The sequence below is a fragment of the Labeo rohita genome, chromosome 18, assembly GCF_022985175.1.
Source record: "Labeo rohita strain BAU-BD-2019 chromosome 18, IGBB_LRoh.1.0, whole genome shotgun sequence".
NCBI classification, from domain to species: Eukaryota; Metazoa; Chordata; class Actinopteri; order Cypriniformes; family Cyprinidae; genus Labeo; species Labeo rohita.
This window is the reverse complement of record NC_066886.1, coordinates 21,282,763-21,293,442: the sequence shown is the minus strand read 5'-3', so window position 1 is coordinate 21,293,442 and position 10,680 is coordinate 21,282,763. Positions and strand designations below refer to the sequence as shown.

The 10,680-nt window shown below is 39.5% G+C and overlaps 1 protein-coding gene across 1 annotated transcript; it reads left to right on the top strand.

The window, feature by feature from the left end:
- The first annotated feature begins 5,777 nt into the window (after window positions 1–5,777).
- On the top strand, window positions 5,778–9,110 carry LOC127180815 (extracellular calcium-sensing receptor-like). The gene is made up of 6 exons (XM_051135118.1): window positions 5,778–5,986; window positions 6,239–6,527; window positions 6,635–7,390; window positions 7,491–7,718; window positions 7,987–8,110; window positions 8,200–9,110. The coding sequence occupies exons 1-6, from the start codon at window positions 5,778–5,780 to the stop codon at window positions 9,108–9,110; spliced, it is 2,517 nt and encodes an 838-aa protein (XP_050991075.1).
- The last annotated feature ends 1,570 nt before the right edge of the window (window positions 9,111–10,680 follow it).

Here is a 10,680-nt window from a genome sequence, read left to right as displayed (position 1 = left end):
TTGAAAGGAAACCATGATTCCCTACTAAACTGAGCCGTTTACAACAGGAAAACTAAAGAAATATGAAAAATTATGATGTTTCATGTATAAAACTTTTGTGAAAAAAAAAAAAAAAAAAAAGATAATTTAACTTTCCACTATATGTATGTTTATTAATTTAGCTGCTATTTAATGGTTTAATGTTTCTAGACCTGGCTCAAACCATGATATTTGCTATTATAAGGAAATTAACAAAAGTGAAAGTTTGCTCCCAAACGTTTCTACTGGCTACATAATTTCTGATACATGTGGTTCAAGACAGTCATGACTGTAACTATGTGAACAATGGTCAGGAGCTGGCAGCAGGGTACATTTGCAATGGACATGATCTTTTGTACATGCTATTATAGGAGAATGAGAGAATCAGAATTATGTGTAGAACTACAGGACCTTTTAATAACAGTAATAACAAAATGTTGGACATAATCACCATAATGATGTATCACACTTTCAGAAGCTGAAACAAGTACCAGGCATGTGATATTGAACTGTGACATGTTGCAACCTGAAAATCAGACTGACGCAAATGCTCACCTGAGTTGCACGTACTCACCTGAGGGGAAATGTCATAGGTGTCTCACAGACAAGTAGGGGCACACTAATAAATTAATTATCTGGAGGATACACCATATTAGTGTCATAAACATCAAGGGAGTGAAACTGTTCTCAACAACAAAGGCAATGAACAAAACATGTGATGCAACTGACAGTTAAAAGTGTAATTATTAAATTGTTTATGGTTGGTCTCTGAAATATCACAAGTATTATTTAAAATACAAATGAATTCTAAATGAATTCTTATGCTGAATGTGTAGTTGACATGACATGTCAAGCAATCACAAGAGTTTTCTTAATGATTAAGACTGCAATTAATAATAATAATAATTAAAAAAATAAATAAATAAAAAAATCGTAAGACCAACATTTTCTTGTATAATTGCAGTTTTATACAACATAGCATGCAGTTTTATAACCTCATATTAATGAAAGATTACATGGGATACATACTTGTACATTGAAAAGTGAACATTGTTCATTTTAATGTTGATAGACAGCATCCCATTAAGAATGAGAAATTTAAACATAAACAAATCGCTTTTTTCGGATACCTATTAGTGGCTATGTTTAAAGGGTTAGTTTACCTAAATCAACCCTTCCTTTCTTCCTTCCCAATGCATTTCAGTCCCAAACATGCACAGTCTTCCAAACATCTCATTCAAATTTGGAAAAACATATGGGTGATTAAAAGATGACATACACTAGCATACATATGTATGAATGGCAAAATTAGACTTGCCAAATTATTATAATTTTCACACCAGTTTAACAATTATGTCCAAGCTGTTGGTAGTGTATTACCACTTGCTGCACACCATGGGGTAATTTCTGCTGCATGCCAAGTTCTGTCATGAACGATGGGGCAGGCTGATGGGTCATTAACGCAAACTGATGATATTCACAGCTTTAAACTACTTGGTACAAGCTGAGTGGTTCATGTTGCATATGCAGCCAATGAGTTTGCTGTTGTTAATATGGTTAATAACTCTCATGTTAGAAAATACACTTACAGTACCTAGCTTGCATAACTCACATAAAATGCGTGGTCACACTTTATTTGGTAACACTTTACTTTACGGTTTCTTGACTAGTTGCATATTACTAGAACATTAGCCATTTATTAGTACTAATTAAGCACATATTAATGCCTTATTCTGACCTCGATCGTTTTCCGGGTAATAGGATGGAGCATGGAGGAGCGAGGAAACGAGGAGGGATATTGAGAAGCACCCCAGATTCCCCAGCCAAGATGGCCACCATGTCAGAGTCCCCGGCCAAGATGGCCGCCATGCCAGAGTCCCCGGCCAAGATGGCCGCCACGGCTGAGTCCCCAGCCAAGAAGGCCTCCATGTCAGATTCCCCAGCCAAGATTCTCAGCTGTGTGGAACATCCTTTTTTGCATTTTCAGTGAAGAGATCGCCCTGCTGCGCTCAGATGAGTGCTGCGGTCCTCCCCTGGGCAATCTATCCTAAAAGAGCAATTTCCTACAGCATGTCTTTTTCAAGCTGGCATTTGTGGATGGGTTATGCCCACGCTGTGTCGGCATGCACATTATTACACTCGGTCACAGTTTACATTTAATATGTAAGTCACCTTTGCGTTCTACCCTTTCCAGTTTCGCGGGTCGCTAGACTCCCGAGGCTGCATTGGCTGGAAGCATGGGAGACCGGAGGATTATAGTCTGGATTGCTCTGCCGGGTCAGTCCCCGTGGAGGTCCGGCTCCTCTCAGTGTATTACCGTCGAGTTTCTGAATGTCGATGCCGGTTCGTCCCAGCACGAGCCTTGCGTCTCGTTTAGGGCTCATGAGGAAGTTAAGATGTCTATCGCCGCATCAGTGGAGGGGCTATCGTCTTCTGACGCTGGAGATTCTGCTGAGCAGCCCCCCGTTGTGGCAACTGCACAGCCGGAGTCTGAGGCTAGGTTGATGGCCATGTTCCCCCCGGGCAGCCTTGACACCAGGCTGGAGGGTGGGTTCCCTGTCTTCCCCTGGGCGTTCGTGGTCTGACGGTTGGTTTCCGGCGTCCCTGGTGCCTTTCCTCCCAGAGGTTCATGAAAAGCTCAGCTACATGTTTGGCTCTTTTCCCCGCACTTCCCTCGTGGATGGGGGTGGCCTGGGAACACATTTATGTCCTCCGGTGGAGTGTGCGATTGTGGGGCATTCGTGCTTGCGAAACGCCGCTAACTGGAGGGGGTGTCTGTGCTTCCCGCCTTAGCCTGTAAGCATCTGCCAGCCCTGGCTGTAAAGCAGGGCTCACAGCGCTGCAGGCCATGCCGCCTCCGCCCTGCACGCTATGGCCCTTGGTGTTTCTTGGTGTTCTGTTCTCAGGCCAGCCTCTTTGGTGACACTGTCCAGGACTTGTCCCAGCGGTCTTGGGTAGTTCACACGCAGCAAAAGAACTGAGAGTGCCTGTGGAAGGGTCGCATTTTCCTGTCGCCGAAGGCACCCCCCGCTGGCCCCAACAGGAATTGCTCCGCTCCCCTTCGGGGGCATTGAGCTGGCTACACCTAGGGGGCGCAGTCTGCCATTGGGTTGCCGTGCATGAAAGTGGCGCTTCCTGGAAGCAGACTACCCAAGGACTAGAGGAAAAAAGGGACTTTCTACACCGCTGCCACCTCTGACCTACGGGTCAGCAGGTACCCACCCTTTCAATAAAAAAGCAATTTCCTCTATGTTCTTTAAGGTTCTCAGAACACGTTGGGTTTGTCTGTGAGTGACGCACGTCCTCCTCACACTCAGGACGTGTCGCTTCCTCACACTCTGGTAGCAACAACACGGGATCGTGGATCAAAGGTAAGCGCCGGCAAGTGCTTCCCGGGTTGAGCCATCCTTAAAAAATAAAAAAAAAATGGTTGTCCCCCCGCTCTTTTGAAGCTCTTTTCTTAGCATGGAGCGCCATTCCTTACGGATCTGTGCACTTTCTCCCAGTTGTTCCCTTTGGGGAACTCTGGGTTCTCCATTGCCCCGCAATTCGGATTAGGACCGTAGACTGTGATTTTGCTCTGACAGGGGGTCTCCTTCGCCCCCTGGAGGTTGTGGTATAATGTCTCAGTATTTTTCTCCACGGTTTATCCCACCGTGTTTCCCCTAGAATCTTAACAGATATTTTATTTTACCCAGTTCCCACATGGCTTAAAATTTCGTCATTGTGCTCTGCCACCCAACGGTTGCTTCAGATACCTGGCACCCCTGGTGGGCCGTTATCTGGCATACAGGGCATTGGGAAGGTTACGTGTTGAGCTGCATTTGTCCTGACACACTTGCCTGTCAGCATCTGTTCCTCAACTACGTAACGTGGTTCAGGGTTGTGGCATTTTCCAGAGGAGACCCCAAATACATCAGTATTGACATAACGTCGTAGAGTACAACTGAAGGGAACGTCTAGGTTACGTCTGTAACCCTCGTTCCCTGAAGGAGGGAACGGAGACATTACGTCCTCCTGCCACAATCCTGAACTGCGCTGAATGCAGGGATGTGTCTCGGCTCCTCAGCATAAACCTGAATGAGTGGATGCATGCCGCCATCTTATATACCCGTGTGTACGGGGGGAGTGGCTTGGCACACAAATTCCACTCGCCAATGTATATTGGCCTGTTTTCTTAAGCTCAGAGGTGACTGGGCTCCCAAGTGAGACACCAAATACGTCAGTATTAACGTAAGGTCTCCGTTACCTCCTTCAGGGAACGAGGGTTACAGACGTAACCTAGACGTTACTTTCGTTTGTGTGCTCAAGTTTTCTATGTCTGATATTCTCCTGTGGTCTCATTGATTAACGACTGTGAAAGATTATTCTAGACTCCTGCGTTCTCCCTGCTACAATGCAAGCGTGACAGTATAACATGCCCATTATGTTTTGAGGTTTTAGGTTTTAGAGTTTATGGTCAGTGCAGTACAACATATGACTGAATCTATACTGTGACTGTACTTTTCAGATGAAAGGTGAGCTATAGTAATGTGCAGTCCTTATCATGGTAATGACTCTACGCAGTATTACATGGCATAATGTAATGAAATATAGTTTTACAAATGAGGAAGTCCTCAAAGGGAGGTTTTTGGTGATTTTGTGAGGTTTTCACTCACTTCTGGGTACCAGTGTGTGTCCCCAAAATGTGGTTAAATAGGTACACACACACACACACACACAGACACACCAACACACACACATAAGAAAGGGTAGGTAATGGACTTAATTGTGAACTTTTATTACTGGTTTTTACATGATACACTGTCATTCCATTAGAGTCCACACACAAGCAACTAGAAGTGGGCAGACCCAGACTGACAGGCTAGCACTGAGTAAATTATCTGCATTATAAAAAGTTGTCTAGTCTTTGCTTGTTTACAGTGCTTTGTTATATAGACTAAAGATACTTATTCTCGATAAAGGATGTCTTGAATGTCCCAAAAATATCAATAACTAATTTTTAAACAAACACAAAGTTACAGACTTTTACCTTTGCATGGCTGCGTAGCAGATCTATTCCACCAAGACCAAATACGTTAACATTGTCATATCCATTACCACGCTAAAACTTTCATAGTATACATATCCATGCTAAAAACTTACAAGAGTTGTCATGACAGTAATGTTATTTTTATTTTTTTTTTTATTTATTTAATTTTTTTTTTTTTTTTTTTTTTTTTTCAACTTTGATCAGTTTTTTGTGTTGATTTCTTTTCACACAGTGACGGTCATGATACGATGTCACCCTCTGTGGCATCTTTAAAAAAAAAAAAAATCAATGTATAACATATATGAAACGTAATGCAAATGTATGAATATGCAATCTACCACAATCTACGCAATCTACCTGCTGATATAACATTTGTTATTAAGTAAATTTCATTGATGTTTTCCCTTTTTAAACAACTCCCTATTGTTTTGGCTTTTTAAAACTTCATAATGGTTGCCATGGCAAACCACACCAAAATATGCTTTTAATCAATCAAACAAATGTGCATTCAATAAAATGCTTAATATGAAAAACGGTAAGTGAATGAATACAATGGGCGTATTAAAAAAAAACAAACAAAAAAAAAAAAAGCCCTGCCCTGTGAGGTCATATTTTCTCAATCATGCATCCTTATTAATTATCTCCCTCTATATATACCATATACATATTTAAAAAATAATTTGTCAGATCATTTGTATTCGTCAGTCACAGTTGAACAATCTTTAGGATGCTTCTCTTACTTTACACACTCACACTTTTCGATCACTTTCATACAAAGGCAGAAAACACACTCTGTCAAATGATGGGAGATCCGAAGTACCCGCTACTTTCCAAGGATGGTGAAGCAACTATCGGAGGAATTTTTGCAATGCACAGTAAAGAAACGTTACCTTCATTTGAGTTTACACAAAAACCTCAGCCTCTATTATGCTCCAGGTTTGTTACATTGCAAATATTGAGAAACATTACAGTAGATAATACGCATACGTTTCTATAGTATGTAACACAATGTAATGCATCTAAAAGTTCTTATCATTACAATGAACTACAAATTTGGAAAATGATGGTCTTTCAAAGCATAAATAAGTGAAATTAATTGTTTGTTTACTTTTTATGGAAATGTTATCCTTATACTATAATTTCTTAATTTACTTGCTATTTATTATACTGGTTAAATTTTTTTCACAGTGTGAATCTACCAGATTTTCGTCTAGCTCAAATAATGATCTTTGCCATTGAAGAGATTAACAGAAGTGAAATGTTGCTCCCAAATGTTTCTATTGGTTACCAAATCTATGATACCTGTAGCTCAAGAATGTCTTCTATGAGTGCAACTATGGGACTGATGAATGGTCCAGAGTTTCCAGGAGGGGAGACATGCAATGGACAGTCTTCTATACATGCTATAATAGGGGAAACAGAGTCTTCTGCCACAGTCATTCTGTCCAGAACTACAGGACCTTTTAAAATTCCAGTGGTAAAGAGCAATAAAACCAAAAGCTGACATAATGATACTGATGTCACCCAGATGTACTGATGACTTTTCATCATTTCATGTTTTTCACAGTTTTTTTTTCTCCTTAGATAAGTCACACAGCTTCGTGTGAATGTCTCAGTAATAGGAAAGATCATCCCTCATTCTTCAGGACTATTTCTAGTGATTACCACCAGAGCAGAGCACTTGCATACATTGTCAAGCACCTAGGCTGGTCTTGGGTGGGAACTGTGAACAGTGACAATGACTATGGAAATTATGGAATGGCCATATTTCTGAATACGGCACAAAAAGAGGGGATTTGTGTAGAGTACTCAGAGAAATTCTATCGAACAGAGCCAGAAAAACTCAAAAAAGTGGTAGAAACAATAAAAAAAAGCACCACAAAAGTGATTGTTGCATTTGTTTCATTTATTGAGATGGGCTTACTTATTGATCAGTTAAGTATTCAGAATATTACAGGCCTCCAAATAATTGGAGTGGAAGGATGGATAACCTCAAAGAGCTTGATCACTCCAAAGAGTTTTCAGGTGATGGGAGGGTCATTGGGGCTTGCACTGAGAAAAATCAACGTTGAAGGGTTTTCGGATTATGTTCTAAAAGCATTTTGGGACACAGCTTTTCCATGCTCAGAGATTCAGGGGGATTCCTCTCAGTATGTGATAAACTGCAGCAGATATCAAGATCTACTTGGACTGAAAGACTACAATGAAGATGTGCCTGAACAAAGATATTCAAGCCATGTCTACAAAGCAGTTTATGCTGTGGCTTACTCACTACACAGTCTACTCAAGTGCAAAGAACAAGAAGGTTGCGAGAAAGGCCTGACAATACAACCACAACAGGTAAAAGACAGATAAGTAGAAAGGAAGAGAAAATATTAACAATAGTTTTGGTGAACACTAATTTAAAAAAATGTCAATGATAATGTTCCATAACTATTAGGTGGTTGAGGCACTGAAAAAAGTAAATTTTACAGTGAAGTTTGGAGATCGTGTGTGGTTTGACAGCACTGGTGCCGCAGTACCCCAGTATGAAGTTGTGAACTGGCAACAGGACTCTGATGGATCATTACAATTTAAATCAGTGGGATACTATGATGCCTCACTGCCCCCTGACCAGCGCTTTGTGCTCAATACTAAGAACATAATCTGGGCTAGAGGACAGCTGGAGGTAAATAAACTGTTTGAAAGAGAGAGAGAAAAAAAACAAAACTTTTTGATAAGTTAAATACAGAGCAATTGTGCAAATTTCTATAACAATTTTCTAATTCTTGCTTTACTTCTAAGAAGTGTGGTACACACAAGTACGCACAAACAAAAGACAAAATTTCACAAATTTCATGCTCCAATAATTCATTATACTGTACTAAAAATACTGACAAATGTACCTACATTCTTCAGAGTCTATAAATAACTCTATGTATATTTTTTACTTGTAGAAGCCAAGGTCTGTGTGCAGCGAAAGCTGTCCTCCAGGCACTAGGAAGGCTGCACAAAAAGGAAGGCCCGTCTGCTGTTATGACTGTATTCCATGCGCAGAAGGAGAAATCAGTAATGAGACAGGTAATCTCACTGCCCATCTGACAGCTCATCTCGTTTATGTAAACTGTTTTCCTTTTGTCTCCAACTAGTCATTGCAACTTCCTTTCCAGACTCAAATAACTGCAAGCAGTGTCCAGAAGAATACTGGTCTAATGCTGAGAAAAATAAATGTGTGTTAAAGGCTGTAGAGTTTCTGTCATTTACAGAAGTTATGGGTATAGTGCTAGTCTTTTTCTCACTCTTTGGAACAGGATTAACTGTGCTGGTGGCCATCCTGTTTTATAGAATGAGGGACACCCCCATAGTAAAAGCCAACAACTCAGAGCTGAGTTTTCTGCTACTCTTCTCATTGACTCTGTGTTTCCTCTGTTCTCTTACTTTCATTGGTCAGCCTAATGAGTGGTCGTGTATGTTGCGTCACACAGCTTTTGGGATCACTTTTGTCCTCTGTATCTCCTGTGTTCTGGGGAAAACAATAGTGGTGTTAATGGCCTTCAAGGCTACACTTCCAGGAAGTAATGTCATGAAATGGTTTGGGCCTGCACAACAACGACTCAGTGTTTGTGTCTTTACACTTATACAGGTTCTAATATGTGTGCTATGGCTAACAATATCACCTCCATTTCCATATAAAAATACAAAATATTTTAAGGAAAAAATCATTCTTGAGTGCAGTCTGGGTTCTACTATAGGTTTCTGGGCTGTTCTGGGTTATATTGGCCTACTGGCTTTCTTGTGCTATATTCTGGCTTTTTGGGCTCGCACACTGCCTGATAACTTCAATGAAGCCAAATTCATCACATTCAGTATGCTCATATTCTGTGCTGTATGGATCACATTTATACCAGCTTATGTCAGTTCTCCTGGAAAATTTACTGTAGCTGTGGAGATATTTGCCATTTTAGCCTCAAGCTTTGGTTTACTATTCTGCATATTTGCACCTAAATGTTACATCATCCTTCTTAAGCCTGACCAAAATACAAAGAAACATATAATGGGAAAAACATCCTTTAAGACCTAAAATATCCCTCTGATACATGAATTATTATATCACAAAGTAATATTTTTTTTACATGTTTGGTTTTACTTTTAAACAAGTGAAAAATCAAGCCTATATATATATATATATATATATATATATATATATATATATATATATATATATATATATATATATATATATATATATATATATATATTTTTTTTTTTTTTTTTTTTTTTTTTTTCTTTTTTTTGAGGGAGTTACATATCTGTCCACTGTAGTGGACGCCATGCATCAACGGTATACATAGTGATTTAATGGAAGTCACTGACTGGTCCGAAACAAACATGTTTTTAAAACATTTACTAACAGTAAATTGTATAAATACACATAAGAACAACAAGCTATGTAATGACGACAAGTAAAGTGACGTGTAACAAACAAAAGGTAAGAGTCTATGGGGCAGAGGTTTGTGGGGTTGTGTGGGGGTGTGGGGGTGTTTGGGGTGGGGGCGGGGGTGGTGGGCTATTCATACGCAAGTAAGCACAAATACAAATACAAACACACAAGCACACACACCTTCCCACCACACACTTGAATGCAATTACGAACACATATATCTGCACTCATACAATGTATTCATGCTTACAGTTATATAAGACCTAATTAGCAAACACAGACTGTAAGCATTGAATTAAATGATAAAATCTGAAGGCTATTTAATATTTCTGTTAAATAATAATACCATTCAAGTGTAAATTATATCACAATTTTATACCCGTTGGTGCATGACGTCCACTGTAGTGCACCAATATTTTTTCTGTCACAGAAAAAATGGAAAAGAAAAATATTGTTAAAATGTGAATGAAATTATTTCTGACATCCTATTTAGCTGAAAAATATTTTTTTGTACCTGTGTTGTTTTCTGAGAATAAAATAATTCAAAACTTATTCCTGAGGCACATGGTGCATCCCCTTTTTCTGCCGCCATTTTGTATATGTAATATACATATTATGTAATATCTCAAAAAACACAACTGCCCTTGTTGTGTCCTGATTAGTTAACTCGTTTCACCTGTTTGTGCATCATTAGCCACCCTTTATAAGTTGTTTCAGTTCTATGCCTTGTGTCCGGTCTCGTCTATTAACACGTACTTTTCTTACTTCATATTTTACTTTTATTTATACTGTTTTAGTTTTCTCATGTTTATGTTTTTCTGCTGCTATTTTACCTTTCAACGCAGAGACAAGTATTTCAACTATTGTCGTTGGCCATACATTTAGCTTGGCCTCACAAGTCAGTGGTTATATACACACACCACGATTCGGTTCAATTATGAAAAAACAGATAATTATATAATTAACATGAAACGCTGCCATTCATTTTGAAAACAGCTGAGGAAAAGCAAACATTAAGGTATAATTTTCTAAACTAAATGTGTCATGTTTTTAAGTTAGACACAAGGTAGCTCCACACAATGCTTGTTGGAAGCAGTGACATCAAATGACGTGTTTTGCTGAAATCCGGCTTTCACCGATCTGCCCCAAATTTACAGGTCAGATTTTCAATTTTCAAGCAGGAGGTGGGAAAATTCTGAATTTCAATTTG